The sequence below is a fragment of the Gossypium arboreum genome, chromosome 5, assembly GCF_025698485.1.
Source record: "Gossypium arboreum isolate Shixiya-1 chromosome 5, ASM2569848v2, whole genome shotgun sequence".
NCBI lineage: Eukaryota > Viridiplantae > Streptophyta > Magnoliopsida > Malvales > Malvaceae > Gossypium > Gossypium arboreum.
The window spans coordinates 13918812-13935820 of record NC_069074.1 but is presented as its reverse complement, the minus strand read 5'-3'; the positions used below and the strand labels follow the sequence as shown (position 1 = coordinate 13935820).

Sequence of the window (17009 nt, the reverse complement as noted above, 5' to 3'; positions counted from 1 at the left end):
GGATTTCAATGAAACACTACAACAAACGAAATGAATTTAAGGTTTTTTATTTTAATTTTAAGGCTTCGTTTTCAAAGCTTTCTACACTTAATATCAGTGAAGAAGAAGATGAAGTATCTTTGGGATATTGTTTCGATTGTATAGTGGAAGGTGTAAGAACCAAGATGAAGAACAGTATTACTCTTTTTTTTTTCTTTTTTTTTTTAATTTTAAAGTATGAAAAGTATAGGAACTATAAACATATTTTAACTTCTTTAGACAAATTCTTATTCAATGTGTTGTTAATTCAAAAGTAGATAATTTAATGATTTTGCTCTTATTGGGGAAGAAAGTTTGTGATTGATTGTTGCCTCTGTCCAAATCATAGTGGTTTGTGGTTCATTGTTGTCAGTTATATTTGGACAATAAAGGAAGCGATTTTGACTTGATCAAACATTATTATGATTTTTTAGCTGTCACCTTCTTTGTCCATTCTCAAACCTGTTTTGTTGGATAAGAAAAGAAAAGCACATTGAAAACTGAATACAAAAGTAATTTTATAAACTTTTAATGAAACAACAAAAGAGTTACCTTAATGATCATTTGGGACTATATTTTTATATACAACAAAAAATGAATGAAAATGGGCAGGTTTAATAATATTGGAAAAACTGTAATCTTTTATGGGACACAACTTGCAACTTTCTTGCATGATTTCCCAATCCGTTGGCGATGAAGGTTTCTGAATGTTGAGGAAAGAAAGAAGGGTAGTTGATATCAATCAAACTTTTACCTTGAACCTACCCTCCAATCTCTTCTATGCTTTGGCGAAACACTTGCGATTTCTAGTGATGATGTCCTAGGCGGATTATTGGCCAAAGATAGCGGTGGCGGGGGAGGAGAAATGGCAGGCGGAGCCATCTGAGCCAACATCGCTAAAACTCCTTTATGGTGTTGCTGCAAGTAAGAGAGAGAGGTGAAGCCAATTAAAACCAACATAAGTTGCTAAAAAGAATCGAAGATTTACATTTGATGTATGTGTAAGCTGCAAATTCGACCAACCGTGCCATGCTCATCATGATACAATTGCAAGAAATGAATGTTTGCTCAGATGGATGTTATGACAGTGGTATCATATTCCAAAGCATCAACAGGAAGACAGAACGAGTTATCAAATCTAGAAAATTTGGAGATTCAATGAGGATTTTTATAACTTCATCAATCTTCATGGAAAACTAATAGCTGCTAGTGCTATGATATACAGAGATTCTACCATTGGCGTCAAAGAAAATTAGAACATGAAATTTCACAAACGAATGAAAGGCTATTAGCTGAAACTGGGATCAACCTGTTTATTTTCTAGTACCAAATTCCTTAAGCGAAACTTCAGAAAGCAGAACATAAATACCTGAACGACAAAGTTGCGCCTTTCACAATCCAAGAACATATTCACCATCCAATTCGTCTTTGCTGCAACCCTGTCCCTTACCGTTGAAAAGCTAAGTTGGTCTCTGGAAGTAAAACGGTCGATTTCATTGAACCAAAGACAAGTGAAGAGGTTGCTAATAGGAACATGCTCCCTTATTATTGCACATCCTTCGGGAACATCTGCAGAGACAGCCATTAGAGCAAACCGTATGCAAGGCACGTTCGAGAAATAAAATAAAGAACACAAGATCAAGTATCTTCCACCCTACCACTTGTAATGGGAAGCTTAGCCTCGGAATATGGGGTCAAACCCTCTTTTTTATAGAAGTCAACCTGAAAGTCAATGGAGGCATTATCGTATTTATGAGCAGCTTTATTTGCCTCGGCTTCCTCAAACACATCAAAACGTATATAATGCCTAGAAATTGCAAAAGTAGCATTTTTTCTCCACAAGAACCTAAAGGAAAAGCTTGAAAATGTTAGAATAAACAAACATTAATTAAACACACTAAAACGGAAAGACACAACTAAAAGCTGAATTTGTAAGTTGGCAAGAAACCATGAAACGTCGCAGTGCTGATGATAGTTATCGAGAAGTGATTATGGACACACGTCCAATATCATCTAATCACATAAGACCTAAAAATCTTATAAATTTGGAAGTACCTCTCAAGAATTTGATACGGATCAACAAGAAGCTGGAGCTTCCCATCAATCCACAAAGAGAAACGAGCATTCGGAAACAGCCTATGCAGTAGAAGCTTTGGGATCTGGTATAGGCATAACATGAGTATTTTAACATATGGAAGGATATGTTGGATCAAGTTGATCCAAACTTGGGATATTTCATCAGCATTTGCATTTTAAATGCTTACCTTTCCATTGCGGCTTCCATTAGTGTAAGGAAGATTATGCGCAACAACTATTCTCCATAATCCAATCTTCTTACTCTCATTCAGACCATGTTCCGTTTCCAAGTCAGATTTTGTTTCTTCGTCAACAAACATATAGAAGCAGACTGTTTGCTCGGAATATTTACTAATATTCTTTGGTTGGAGCATGTTATCAAAAGCTCCTGGAAAAGAATTGGATTATTCAATAAAAGTTCATTGGCTTCCAACATAGGAATTGAACACTAAAATAAATATGGTACAGTTAAGTACCAAATATTGCTGATGCAACAACCACTCCATGACATTGCTCCATCTCAAGAAGATCACTGTTATCGATGTCAAATCCAGTCTCGTGGCCAGGTTTGGTTCCTTTGACAAATCTGGCAAATGCCCATTACACATCAATCAATATGCTAAATTGAAAAAAATGAAAAGAAAGATTAATATGAATAAAAACATTAGGAATGGCAAAACATGTCTTTTAAATTTTAACCATACCCACAATGCACGTTCATCGATTCTCGTATGTCATATGAATCATCACGCTGCTTCAAAGTAGGATACCCACCAAAGTTCGAACCTCCAAATTCTGTCTCTTTATTTAAGTTTTCCTCATAAATATATGTTAAATTCTTAAGAACCGGAGAAAATGATGGAACTTTTGGCATCAAGGCAACTGCTTCGTCCACAGAAAGGTAACATACAGGACAAGCTGTGTCATAAACAAGTAAAGAAAAGTTAGAAACTATGTTTCAATGAGATAAAACCCGAACAAAATGCCAAACCCAAAACAAATAAATTGAGAAAATAAAGCCAAAGAAAAGGACAACATACGGCGGGGTCCGGTTCTTTTTTTGTCTGCTGGTGGAGGGGGTAAAGTGAAAGTATTGCATGGATGCTCTGCTGGAAGAGTGTAGCGCAGAAAATACGACGGAGGTGGGGGCACTTCAGATCCTTCCGCATCGACTGGTGAATATGTCAAATTGTGTATGCGGCTATTTTGCAGTCCATTTATCAGGGGAGATCTAGAATTATTTAGAGGCAAGCTATCATTTACCTTAGGGAGAGGGACATTGTAACTTCCCTGAACTTCATCTGTAAACAAAGCCACAATACATTTAAATTTCTTATACTCATACCCTCACAAATTCCCAGATTCTTTACAAGCTGCTAGAGCTGAAGACCAATTATCCAGAACTAAAACAGGGAGTGGGGCAAACAAGAATATCCTTGAGCTTGAACTTAAAAATCATAAGAAACAGTGAATCAAATATATATATTCCAAGGTTGACAGCAAAGAAAAGCAATTCAATTGAGATGAATCATTAACATTATTCTCTTCCACAGAAAGTGGGTACGCAAGTTGTATTCGGTGAGCAAAGCTGTAGATGCCCGTTTCTTTATTCAAGAATCAAACACCCTAACAAGAACCAACACACTAAAGATAATAGCTTTACAATTAACCTCTAAGCAATGTTACTACACAAACTAAACAAAATTATGAAACTTCTTTCATCAAAATATCAGAACTCAGAACAGCATGCCTAAGGATCACTATTCACCACCGGCTCATTCCTAGAATTTACCGTGAACTATCCAATGATGAAGAGAAATTAAAGGGGGAATAGAAAAGAAAAAACCAACCTTTGCCAAGGTATAAGACCCAAACAAAAATGGCAGCAGAGATGGCGCAAAGGAGCAGCGATCCAACCTTTTTCCGGCCAGCAAACTTACATATCCAATGAAGGAATGTCTCCTTTTCCTTGAACGTTTTAAAAGGCTTAGTTTTTGTTGCTGACGGCACTTGAATTGGCAAAACACCATTTTGCAGCTGTTTGTCCAAAGAGCCGTAACTCCCTGAACGAATCCCCAATGACCCTCCACTCATTATCTATTTATAAACACCCGCAATTCATTCCTCTCATCAAATTCTGGTTAACTCCATAAAATCATCATCGCAACCAAAAAAAATTAAAAGTATTAAACTTACAACTTCACCACTTCAAAATGAACAAGCACCCCCACAACTCTTGGAGCGCCACCCTAATTGAAGTCCAATGCAGTTCAATGATAAAATATAATACAAAAAATATTGGATATTTTAAAGAAAAAGGAATCTGGGTTATCAGTTCTTTGATTGGTTTGTTGATCAAATCTGAGAGCACAATTTTGGAGTTAGTAATATATATTTGTTATTACAAGGCTTGGTGGGAGGTGGATATTGCAAAAAGAATAGGAAGATTTCATTATATATAATGCCAATTTATGACATGAATGTGACGTATAATTAAATCCTGATAGGTTAATCTGTCGCATGTGCGTATGATGTCAAATAATCCGACGGTGATGCTTCACTTCTGGCTTCTGTAATAAAACGAAACCCTACAGTAAGTCAAACAAATTTGTCGGTTCCATTAGAAAAAAAAAAAAAAAAGACAATTGAGCAGTTTCTCAACTGATATATTATATTTACTATTTTCCCCTTTTTTCTAGATATTTTTGTCGTCTTTCTTTTTACATAAAATCACAATTTACTATAAAAAAGATTGATTTGGAATTTATTCAAAATATTTTTAAAGTGACTGTAGAAATTAATTGAATTAAAATAATAGTTTAATGCAAGTTTTTATCCCTTTTAACTATACCGGGATAATAACTTCAATGAAATCATTTCAAGGATGAATTATTATTTATTAACCAACTTGCAAACCCCAAGAGTCTCCTACATTTTCAAAGTTCTTAGCTTTCTGTTGTTGAATTTTGAGGTTTGTTTTTGTTGGGCTAAAATGAGAAACAAATAAATAAAAAGCTCTTTCACATAATAATTTATTTTAATTTTTCATTTAATTTTTCATGTTTAAATTTACGTTTTTTTAGGTATATGACATATACGTGAATATCATATCAATAATTAATTAATTTTTAAAATTTAAAATCATTAATTCAAAAATATCATTAAATTTTTTATATTTTTATTTAAAAATAATTAATTATTAACATGATATACATCACAGATATATCACATCAATAAAATTAACATATATTAATTTTTATCTAGTTTTTGAATGATCTGCTAAATAATATAATTTTAAAAGGTAGAGACGAAAATTAACTAAATAATTAAAAAATTAAAAAAATTGGACTAACTTTCTTTTCTCTATTGTCATGCAGTTTTTAGTTATAGTTTTCACTTTCCAGGCATCCATAATTTTGGAAGGAATTGTTCTTCAATATAAATCAAACCTGAGAGACTTATTTTATTGATATAATATATCAAAGTCGGGAGCATGTATCAAAAAATTAACTCATTTAAATACTACTGTAATGAAAATAATGATGATGATATTTGGTCGGTAAAGCAACATTTCGTTTTCACACCTCCATTCTCGTGTCTGCATTTTTTCAACAAGTGGAATTTTATTGTCGGCATCAAAAATGTTTTAAAAAAAGCCCTCAGAATTCTAATAATTATTAATTTCATGAAATAAATGTAGTTCCATTTTGGTGGGAATTAGTTGTTAGGTAATGTTCTTAATCCTGTTTAATGCAAACCTATTCCTATCATATCGAGTTTGGGTATCCCACAACCAGATAATCGTAGAAACAAAATTTATCATAAACCATCAAGAATAATAATATAATTAATATATGATGTATAATACAAACTATAAATAAGACATTACAAATGAGTCATAAATTTTATTATTGCATAATAATTGTTTCCTTAAATTGTGTTGCTATTTTTTTTCGCTATTCAAATTCAATAAAAAATAATGGCTTAATAGTATTAAAAATCCTTTGTAATACACTACACTCGATACAATTGTCGGATTCAAATATGTGATGTTGTATTGTATTACCAAAGCAACTCAAGCTATCTCATTATATAATCATAAAATTTAATTCATAATTATCGTTCAAACTAATTTAATCATAAAACATATTCACAATTGTACATACATAATGTCTAAGTTTCAAATTCATCATTTTTATGACATTATGAAGGGTTAAATTTAGAGTTAGGACTCAAATCCAAACTCAATTATCAAATTTCAATATTGTGTCTCAAGACCGAAAACTTCCTATCTCGAGATAGACCCTACTTTATTTTTAAGGATTTTTGCTTCAAAGTTAATCTGTCTTGAGGCACAGTCCATTATGTCTTGAGATTAGGTTTCAAGACCAACCTTCACTAATTTTTTATTTTAATTTTGATGTTCGAATGTCTCGAGACTTGGAATATGGCAAAACTTAATTGGTTTCAATTTTTCCTTGTCTCGAGACAAGAGTCATTCTTTCTCGAGACTATTTAAACATTATCTCGAGGCATTAAACATATAGTTATACAATAAGGAAAATTATGTTCTCATGGTCTCGATACTCATTCATGTTGTTTCAAGACTAAATGGAAAAATGACCCTAAATGCACAATTTCATATGTTCAAACCATATCAAAATATACCTTAAACATACCTAAATCTTACCTCAATGTAAGAACCATCAATTTAGCACAACCAAACATCATCAAATTGTAACCATGAATCCATCAATATCTAACCAACTACTTCATATCTTCAAACTCATGTAAAGTATCATAATCCATCAATATCTAACCATGAAATTCAGCTTTACTCTTTTAGGAAAATTACCAAATATACCAAAATGCAAAGTTAACACCAAGTCACAAATACCCTAAACACATGCCCTATAACCCAAAAATCACATATACATACAAAAGTGGTAATAAGGCATATCCTGAGTTGAGTTGTTGAGTCGAATGCTTAACCATTATAAATCTACGTCTATTCACATCCAAAATTTGCGCATGAAAACAAACATAATTTTACAATGAGTATTGAATATTTAGTGGTGTTAAAATAATCCAAATTCAATTCACACAACATAAGATTCAATCTTAAGCAAATATACAACATAATATTAACTAATTTAGTTCATCATAATTTTCTATATTCACATCATTTCTCAATTTTCTCTAACTGACGATAAACGTTAGGACAAATACGCGAATCTATATAATAAGTAAGCCCACCATCCTCTAGGAATTTGAACTTTTTTATTCTGTCATCTCAAGTTGCCTGGCAACAAATGGCTTTAGTATTTGTTTGAACTATTTTATTCTACCATCTCAGGTTGCCTGACAACGATGGATTTAATATTTGTTCACGACCGACAGGGAATTGAAGCTTGTAAATCACTGTACCAGTGACCCTATGGTATGACAACTATACTCGAATCAAGTCTAACATTGTTTAACGGGGCATGATCATTATCTCACCATTATAACACGGTTCAACATGATATAATATCTCAATATAACATATATACCTATGTATCAAGCATATTTTTATACACACACAAATATATATATATCAGAATTCAAGCATTCAAGGTTGATTTCAACAATCACAACATCAAATTCATCATTTCATGGTTTGGGAAAAGAGACAATTACCTTGACAAGTACTTCATATTTTATTATAACGACTTATTATGCTACAAACAAGTTATTGAAATTTGATTATAAAAGCACAAACGAAAAACGATCATTTGTTAACGACTTTGGTTTTCTCTTTGTCTTGAGAAAGTCTCACGTCGTATTTAGCTATGAAATTAAACACATATATAGAAACTCATCAATCACGCAATTTAAACATAATTTACAAAAATGTAAACATGAATGCATTTTATTCAATTTTAACCTCTATAAGCTTTATTATTCGAATTACTCGTAACTTTCAGTTTTCTTTATTGGATTTAAAATTGATTTCAAATTTATTCACTAGGGACCTCTAATTTTCATTTTATAACATAATTTTTAATAATTTTTAATTTATTCAATTTAATCCTTAATGGTCAACAATAATTTCAAAGCTTTTAAGCTTAAATCAAATTTATTCATACAACGTCCATTATTTTACTAACACTATAACATAATTTTTATCTAAAGTTCTCATCTTCAATCTCTCTCTAAACTTAGTATCTAACTTAATTCCTCAATTAAACTCCATCAATTGGTATATCTAACACTAGAGTCTTAATTATCTAAGATCATTATATCATAATCCATCAATAATTAAAAGAAAACTCACCCAAAAAGGTCTTGAAAGCTTGCGGCAATGGAAGCAAAACTCAAGACATTTTTCTTCTTTTGTCTTTCTTTACTAGGGCCGAATGTGGAAGATGAGGAAATTCGTTTTCTATTTCATTAAACCGTCTTTTATTAATTAATTACAATTATAATCAATGGCATTATCATGCCATGCTAATTTTAATATCCATCGACCGCTTAGAACAATTACTTTTAGGGACATGGAAATATCACTAATCAAGGACTTGTACAAATTCAACCACCAAACATAATTTAAGAATTTATGGCATTATTACATCATGCCAGACACTTTCTCTATTATATCCAAACTTTCAACCCAAACCTTAAATCCATGCCAAAATAATACTAAAAGGCCCATCATTTAAAAAGTAGGACTAAAAATATATTTTTATCTCAAATCCCCTGAATTTTTAAAAATGTATAATAATTTATTTAGTCTTCTAACTTTATAAAAAAATTATTTCAACTATTTACTTAAACTTTTTGGTTCTTTTTGCCTTTAAATTTGTGTGTTCTTTAATCAAATCACCCAGAAATGTTTGAAAAAATTAACTTTTTCAAACTTTGTTGACATGGCATAGACATGAATTGCCACTTGGATGAAATGTAAGCATTTAATTAATTATTTTAAATTTTAAAATAATATTTAAAATTGTTTTTAAAAATAAAAAATATTAAAAACAATAAGAGTTAAACAAGTTTTAATATATATTTTTAAAATTTTAAAAAATTAATTAAATGCTGACATGTTCTATACATATACGTCACGTCAGTAAAGTTAACAAGCGTTGACTTTTTCATCTGTTTTGGGATGATTTGACAAAAACATAATTTCTAGAGCTAAAGTAGATAAAAAAATTAAATAGAGGGTTAAAATGAATTTTTAATAAAGTTTGAGGGAAAAAAAGGGCCTTAAAAAAAACATATTTTAGATGTGTTTAGGATGAAAAAGGAAAATGCCTTTATTATTTATTGAATATTATTTGAGTAGTTTTTTGGTTAGTCAAATGAGATGAGACGTTAAAGAAACATCATAAATGCTGGTGGAGAATATGGCAAACAGATTCTTCATTTGGGGCCCAATTTGTTTTTAGGAAATACCTAAAAGAAACGTCCACAAAGCACAAACTACAAAGGGATGTGCTAGGAATTATCCCTTTAGGTTTTATGCCATTTTGCAACGTATTCTCATATTTTCATGTTTTTCCACTTTTACAGCATTTTTTATTTTACTAACAAATAGTCAATGCATTTTGCTCCAAATTACTATTTTTTTATATATTTCAATTTATCTAATATTGTTGTATATGTGTCACTCGTAGATTCGTCACCTCAAAACACAGAAATATGCTCATAATATTTTATATTATAATAATTATAGGATGACATTTTTAGAATTAAATTAAAGATATGATTCTTTTATTAAACCTAAAATATAACCTTATTATAGGATGAGATCAAGTATTCTCACGCTGATTTCTAATTTTAATTCCTAAACCAGTGATTTATGTATAACATCCATTAATTGAATTTTAATTTTATTGCACACAAATTTATATTTTAATAAATTTAAAAATACATTAAAAATAATAGATTTGAACTAAAACTACACCATTTCAACTAAAACACAATTAATTTATATATATAACATAGTTATTTCATATACATAAAAGGGTATACCATGATTTGATCATTGTAATTTGTTTCCCTTTACCTAACTTTATCACATGCAAAGAGAAGGAATAAAAAGATAAAATAAAGACTCCATCAAATCAAACAAAAATGGATAAAAGACAAAAGAATCTTAAAAACAAAGAGCAAAAATCCAACTAAATAACTTCCACAAACATAATTCTTTTAATATATATATATATTATCAAACTGGAGTTCAAATCTCATACATTCACAAGTTTTTTCTAAAATTTATAAGTGAAATTTTAAAAATTTTAAAATTAAAATGTGTTGTCAGTCTATGCTTTTATAAAATTTAGACTTTAATCCCTATATTTTAAAAGTTAAAATTCAATTCTCCTACATCATTAACATTGTTATTATTTTTCGTCAAAATTTATCAACTTAACATTAATTAGTTTGTTCTCATATGACGTGACATATAATTAATGGAAAATAAACATGAGATAAGTTGATAAATTTTATCGGAATTACTAACAACAATAACAATAAGAATATGATTTTAAATTAAAAAGTAAAATGATTAAATTTTTATCTTTTAAAGTATAAAACTAAATCTCAAATCTCATAAAAATATAAGGACTAAATACATATTTTAACCATAAAATGGAATATATTTTATTTAAAAAATTGTTATTGGTCAAACTTATCATACCGTTACAGATAGTCTATTTATAAAATTTAACTCTAGTAATTTTCATATACAAATATTTATATAAGTATACAACAAGAGGGTAGCTGGCCACGAAAACCTTACCACAACAAATCCGTGCGGACCGTACCATCGAACACCCATCCGTATTCTTTTTTTTTTGGGGGGTTCGAAAATCTGTAGCTTTTACTTTTGTTGTTGCCTCTGTAATAAATTATTATAAAAATTTCTTAATACACATTCTTCGTGAAAACGACACTTTATTTCTCCACCATACTTTCTTTAAGAAAAAAAATCAATAATTTTTTTTTGAAAAATCAAAAGGCTCCACCTTTTAAATATTGACTTTCCTGTTTTGTGGTCCTCACACACACTGGAGCATTGCCTCTCAACTGGGCTCCACTGTTTCCAGTATTCATTCAACCGAAAATATCGGGTCCACGGAATCTACGGTCCCAAAACCATCTCCGTATACGATACGTATACCTTCCCCAAACTTCCCTTTTGCAGGGGAGGTGAATTCCTAGATTTTTATTTTGTTTATTATTTTTGGGGTTTTAACTTTGGTGCTGTTGTTTCCCCTCCTTTCTACCAACAAAAAGATCCCGTCTTTGGTTTGTTAAAAAGAAAAAAAGAAGGTTAGAACTTGAAAGAAAGAGAGATAGAAAGAAAGAAAGAAAGGAAGAAAGAGAAAAAGAACCCTCCCAGAAAAAATGCCACCTTGGGTTGATTAGCCATGTACTTCTTAGCTTCATGATAAAGATCTTGTCTTTGGATGCTTTTTTGGTTTATGTCATCATATGTACTACTCTTAGTACTTTGAGTTTGTTCCTCTTTTTCTTTTTTCTTTTTAATTTGCTTTATGCTTATCTTATCATGTGTGAATCTGGGTTTTTCTATTTTTATTTTTTAAATGGGGTTTATAATTGTTTTTTGACATAAATGATTGTTTTTCTCTGTGGTTAATGCCTTAACGGGGGTTGTAATCATGGGTTTTTCTTTATTTTCAATAATAAAATGAAGTATATATATATTTTTTCCTTTGTTTTACTTTTAAATTGTTTTTTTTGGATTAATGACTTGTTTATTTGGTTTGTGGGATTTTCCAGGCATTCGCGGAAGGTGGTGTTTTGACTTTTAAAGCCTAAAGAGAGAAATTTTCAATTTTTTTTTTTGATAGATTGAAAGAAAAGGCCTTCAATCGTGGATGGGTTTCAAGTGGTTATCTTTATCTCTATCTCTTTTCCAAAAGAAAAAGGAAAATGGAGAAGAGATCTAGGCTGATTAGAGTCCCATTCTCGATGGTTCTTCTTCTTGGCTTTGATTGGTTTCTTGATTTCCAATGAGACCAAAGTTTGATTTTTTTTTTTTCAGTGGTCAATTGTTGATGAGCTTGGAAAATTTTAGTTTCGGAGTAATTATTTCAGGAACAATCTCTTGATTGTCCCTTCTCCGAAGAAGAGAGGAAAATATACAAGGGAAGACAAAAAGAAAGGAAAAAAAAAAGAGGAAGCTCTGGGTTTGAGATTTTGTAGTGTTTTCAAGTATTTGGAGTGAATTACAGGGAAAATAAGAAATGTCAGAAGAGGCAAATTCTTGGATCAGGAGAACAAAGTTCTCTCACACTGTTTGTCATAGATTGGACTCATCTAGATTGGGCTCTTTCCCTTTGAATTTACAATCAGCCAGGAACCAGGACCGGAGTTTAGGATCGAAACCCAGGTCAACTGTGGCTTCTTCTATTCAGAAACCAGTTCATAATGATCCACAGATTCAGCCAAATCCGATCACCAACAAGCAAAGATCTGTATCCCCTGTCCCTCAGACTGTTCTGCCGGATACTTTCAAGGAAGCAAAGTCTGAGAGAAGGAGATCCTCAACTCCACATCCTCAAAGGAAAGAATCTGAGAAGCGACGTGTGGGCAAGTTTTTCCACAAGGAATCCCACCAGACAAAACGATCCGGTTCACCTGCACCGTCTTCCATTTCAAGCCCCCTTAGGCACTTGGGTTCCTTGAAGGTTTCAGATAGGTCAAAGGGCATGAAAGAATCAGCTTGGACCAAGTATTTTGACCATGCTGGAGGACGGGTTAACGCTGTAGATGCAGCTGATGAGCACACGGTTGATCTTTCCCAGCTATTTCTCGGGCTTAGATTTGCACACGGTGCGCATAGCAGGCTTTATCATGGCATATATAAGGAGGAAGCTGTTGCAGTTAAGATTATTAGGGTACCAGATGATGACAATGGAGACTTGGCTACTAGGTTAGAGAAACAGTTCGATAGAGAGGTTAATCTTTTATCTCGACTCCACCATCAGAACGTTATAAAGGTATTTCATTCTTCTTTTCTTTTCATAGTCCCCTTTCCCTATATGTATCTTGTTCAGGTATAGAATTGCTTTGAATTATTCTTGAATAGAGTATTTTTTTGCTTGTTGCTCGCACCGCATGTTTCGATTCTCACTTTATCTCTTGATCTGATAACCAGTTTATAGCAGCATGTAGAAAGCCACCGGTTTATTGTGTTATAACAGAGTATTTATCAGAGGGCTCATTAAGGGCCTACTTGCACAAGCTTGATCATAAGTCTCTTCCATTGAAAAAGTTAATTGTTATTGCTCTCGAAGTTGCTCGTGGAATGGAATACATTCATTCTCAAGGAGTCATTCATCGCGATCTTAAACCAGAGAACGTCCTTATTGATCAGGAATTCCACATGAAAATTGCTGATTTTGGTATAGCTTGTGAGGAGGCATATTGTGATCTACTGGCAGATGACCCTGGGACTTATCGTTGGATGGCACCTGAGATGATCAAAAGGAAATCGTATGGAAGGAAGGTGGATGTGTATAGCTTTGGACTAATGTTGTGGGAACTGGTTGCCGGAACAATCCCATACGAGGATATGAATCCTATCCAAGCTGCTTTTGCAGTTGTGAACAAGGTATCTCCCCAAATCTAATGCTTCTAGGATATATATATATATAGTTATATGCATGATTCAGTTCATTTAGGTCTTTGCATATAAAGTTTTTTCTTGTGAATGAACTTCCACACCCTTGGTGCGCAAAATATAGCGTAAGACTGCATTGAAAATCTTTACAGTCAAATTTAAGACTGCATTCTATATATGGTATAACACTGAAGATTCTAGTCACATGAATGGAATTATTTGGTCCATAATGGTATACCACTAAGAAGCCATGTCATCTTGCTTGAGTGTCTCTAACAGCCTATTCAAACATTACATTCATACTTTCGGCCATTCAATATGCGGCTAATCTAACACCATTTTGAGATAACAATAGTTACTGAATATGAAGGTTTTCCATCTTTGGAAGGACATGGCTATTAGCAGGTATCCTACTTGAATTATAATTGTGACATCTTTCGGAATAATTTGCTACACTTGTTAATCTTAAGTTCAACTGAGAAGCTTTTTATATGATGATTATATATCTGTAATTCTGATATCAGAACTCTTTTATTCTTGTTAGAATCTGAGACCTGTTATCCCCAAAGACTGTCCACCTGCAATGCGAGCTTTAATTGAGCAATGTTGGTCATTAAACCCGGAGAAGAGGCCTGAGTTTTGGCAGATAGTGAAGGTGTTGGAGCAATTTGAGTCGTCACTCAATCGTGATGGAACACTGGATTGGGTACCGAACTCAAATTGCCAAGATCATAAGAAAGGGCTGCTTCATTGGGTTCAAAAGCTTAGTCCAACGCACAACCCGCACTTTAACGCCTATGTTTCTTCACCTATGCCTAAACCTAAGTTCTCATGAGTTTTTATTTTGACTGACCTGGCATTTGTAGTGTCACCGGGTCAATTGTAATTAAAAGGTTCGTTGTCTAAGCTTCTTTATTTGTACCTTATTGAATGAAATAGATTGGTAGGCAATGGCGTGCATGTGTGTTTCTTTTTGACATTATAAAACGAATGATCATTATTTCGAGCAGAAAGTTTTAAAAAATTGTTGAAATACAACCAAAAAAATCAGATGTCTGTTTATGTAATTATGGACCCTTTTTGTTGTAATACCTTTACTGAAATATCTCTTAATTTAGGTGGGACTTCTTTGTATTTATTAGAAAAAACAATATCATTGAATGTGACCCATGTTGTAATATTGTATAGGTACAATGTAACAGACGTGGTTTTAAATTGGGAGGGTCGGTTATCTTTATAAGGATATCAATGTCAATGTGTTTCATTTTGACCCGTTCCTGTTGGGTTTTCGGAATCAAAACCTCATATCTCGTTGGACAATTTCAGTGAGGCCCATCTGTCTGTACTACTAGCTTCATCTCTTTTGTTAATCACAAGCAAACAGGTACAATCAATAATCAAAAGAAAATCCTTCCAGAGGATTTTGATGATGTGTCTTGCTAACGTGGCATCGTCAATTTACGACTCGTAAAAATCATTAATGAACACTGTCGTTGAGTTTTAAACGAGGACACTCCAGATAACTTTCCTTGAGGGTCGTATAGATCTTGTACCATTTTTTTTAAGGTCATTGTTTTTGGGACTTTGGGTGGCAACCTGAAAGCTCTTGTGCCAAGTATCAAGTATGACATTAGATCTGAAAAGAATGTAAACATCATCAGCAGCAAAGACAAAATGTGATATTACCCGAGTATTCCTGCTAATTTTCATACCAGGAATCTCCGTTGCTTCGGTTTTCAGAAGTGGTAAGGGAAGTGAATTTTGAGCAAGAATAAAGATGATTCCCTTGTCTGAGACCTCTCTTGCTTTGTCACCATTCACCTGCGCTTGATAGCTGACAGTGCTGATGTTTGTCATAATCAGAGACCAAACCCGATTTATGGTTTAAAAATAATATTACAAATCGCCACTCATAAGGTCGATTTTCTCCATCCCCGCCGGTGGGATTCTCCCCATTTTCTCTCTCTTGAGTAGAACTTTTTTTCTCTCTACTGAGCGTCTACAGCTTTGTTTTTCCAGTTTGGGGTTTCTTTCTCGCGTTTTCTGGTTCAGAGGTTTTGAGGTAAGTTTTGTCCCTCGACTCTCTTGATTTCGTTCACCCTGTTTTTGTTCATGTTTATCTGCTTTTCGGAGTGGTCTTGGAGTGAGGGCTTCTTGTCTTTCTGCTCTGTTTTTTGCTTGATTTGGTTTGGCTTCTGTATCCCTGCTGCTGTTTTCTGCTCTGTTTTTGTCTTTTGCGGCTGGTCAGCTCAAAATCTGCTGGTCATGAGGCTGTTGCAAGGAATAGCAATCTCTTGACAGAATCAACGCACAAACATACTCAGCGAGTGCGTTCGTAGCGAAACCTGGACGATTAGGTTAGGTTCGGTCCTCATCAATCGCAATGGCTGGTAACATGTGATCCTAGAGTCTGACTGCGTGAAAGCTATGAACATGATCCATGGTAAGCACAGGAAGATTCCCTGGGATGTGTGATGTGTCTATAATTATTGAAGATATTTTATCATGGACATCCAATACTGATATTTATTTTTCGCATGTTGATAGAACTGGTAATCGAGTCGCTGATTGGATTTCAAAGAACACTTTGAAAGGGTCTTGCCCGCTTCTTTGGCAACAATGTATTCCCCAAAAATCGGAATCGGAGTTTTTCCTGTGTCCTTTAGGAAAAAATCAGAGACTGAACCCCATATTCTTCAATTGGATAAATTGCTCAACAACTTGTATAGCGGGGACTTTGGCATTGATTCTATAGACGACCATTGACAGTCTTATGGGGTAGTTTTCTCTAGAACTAAAGTATTAACTGTCTTGGCCTCCAACAAGATTGCTGGCTTACAATCATATGTAACGATGTCAAATCTTCATTAGGAAGGTGTAACATCCTAGGAATAACATTAGTAGCTCAGATTTTAAAGATTATTGGTTGTGAATGGATCTTTTACGGGGAATAAATGCATTTTGATAGTTGAGGTAACTAGAATAAGGAGGGGAATTAATTACAGCAAGGGATCAGTTACTAATCCTCCCATAGAGAGGGGTGTAAGGGAGCTTCGATTATACGTGGACCTATGATCACTTATTGGTAGGTGACGTGTTTGAATTTTGATTTATTGGATATGCTGGAATAAATTTTGTTGTAATTTAAAGAAACAAAAATAAAGATCAAGAGGCAAAAAAAAAAAAAAAAAAAAAAGAAGAAAAGAAAGATAGAAATAATTGTTGGTAAAGTCAACTTTTTTATTGGGTTGGAGTGTTGTTTAAATGCATGAAAATGAAT

The 17009-nt window shown here is 32.9% G+C and overlaps 2 protein-coding genes across 8 annotated transcripts; one reads left to right on the top strand and one right to left on the bottom strand.

Annotated features, from left to right (window-relative positions):
• Positions 1 to 511: 511 nt before the first annotated feature.
• On the bottom strand, positions 512 to 4519 carry LOC108452050 (probable hexosyltransferase MUCI70). 2 transcript variants are annotated; one of them, XM_017749782.2, is made up of 10 exons: positions 4291 to 4519; positions 3945 to 4191; positions 3135 to 3395; positions 2799 to 3012; positions 2571 to 2680; positions 2283 to 2482; positions 2074 to 2177; positions 1677 to 1864; positions 1388 to 1587; positions 512 to 936 (listed from the first exon to the last, which is right to left on the bottom strand). In XM_017749782.2, exons 2-10 carry the CDS (start codon positions 4186 to 4188, stop codon positions 769 to 771), a joined length of 1689 nt encoding a protein of 562 aa, XP_017605271.1. In that variant the 5' UTR covers positions 4189 to 4191; positions 4291 to 4519; the 3' UTR covers positions 512 to 768. The 2 variants fall into 2 exon arrangements, with proteins under 2 accessions (XP_017605271.1, XP_017605272.1); XM_017749783.2 differs by having other exon boundaries at positions 3945 to 4519.
• Positions 4520 to 11115: 6596 nt separating this feature from the next.
• Positions 11116 to 14944, top strand: LOC108453304 (serine/threonine/tyrosine-protein kinase HT1-like). 6 transcript variants are annotated; one of them, XM_053028007.1, is made up of 4 exons: positions 11116 to 11289; positions 11884 to 13106; positions 13265 to 13720; positions 14274 to 14944. In XM_053028007.1, the coding sequence occupies exons 2-4, from the start codon at positions 12351 to 12353 to the stop codon at positions 14562 to 14564; spliced, it is 1503 nt and encodes a 500-aa protein (XP_052883967.1). In that variant the 5' UTR covers positions 11116 to 11289; positions 11884 to 12350; the 3' UTR covers positions 14565 to 14944. The 6 variants fall into 6 exon arrangements, with proteins under 6 accessions (XP_052883967.1, XP_052883969.1, XP_017606819.2 ...); XM_053028009.1 differs by having other exon boundaries at positions 11117 to 11576; positions 13484 to 13720; XM_017751330.2 differs by having other exon boundaries at positions 11117 to 11576.
• Positions 14945 to 17009: the final 2065 nt, after the last annotated feature.

Bases quoted from the DNA above. Each gene is read 5' to 3' on its own strand.
- LOC108452050 (XM_017749783.2), bottom strand. From the start codon at position 4,188: ATGAGTGGAGGGTCATTGGGGATTCGTTCAGGGAGTTACGGCTCTTTG. The intron at 2,681-2,798 runs GTATGGTTAAAA...GGCATTTGCCAG, and splicing joins TCGATGAACGTGCATTGTGG to ATTTGTCAAAGGAACCAAAC. The intron at 937-1,387 runs GTATTTATGTTC...TCTTACTTGCAG, and splicing joins GGCGCAACTTTGTCGTTCAG to CAACACCATAAAGGAGTTTT.
- LOC108453304 (XM_053028007.1), top strand. From the start codon at position 12,351: ATGTCAGAAGAGGCAAATTCTTGGATCAGGAGAACAAAGTTCTCTCAC. The intron at 13,107-13,264 runs GTATTTCATTCT...TCTGATAACCAG, and splicing joins ACCATCAGAACGTTATAAAG to TTTATAGCAGCATGTAGAAA. The intron at 13,721-14,273 runs GTATCTCCCCAA...TATTCTTGTTAG, and splicing joins CTTTTGCAGTTGTGAACAAG to AATCTGAGACCTGTTATCCC.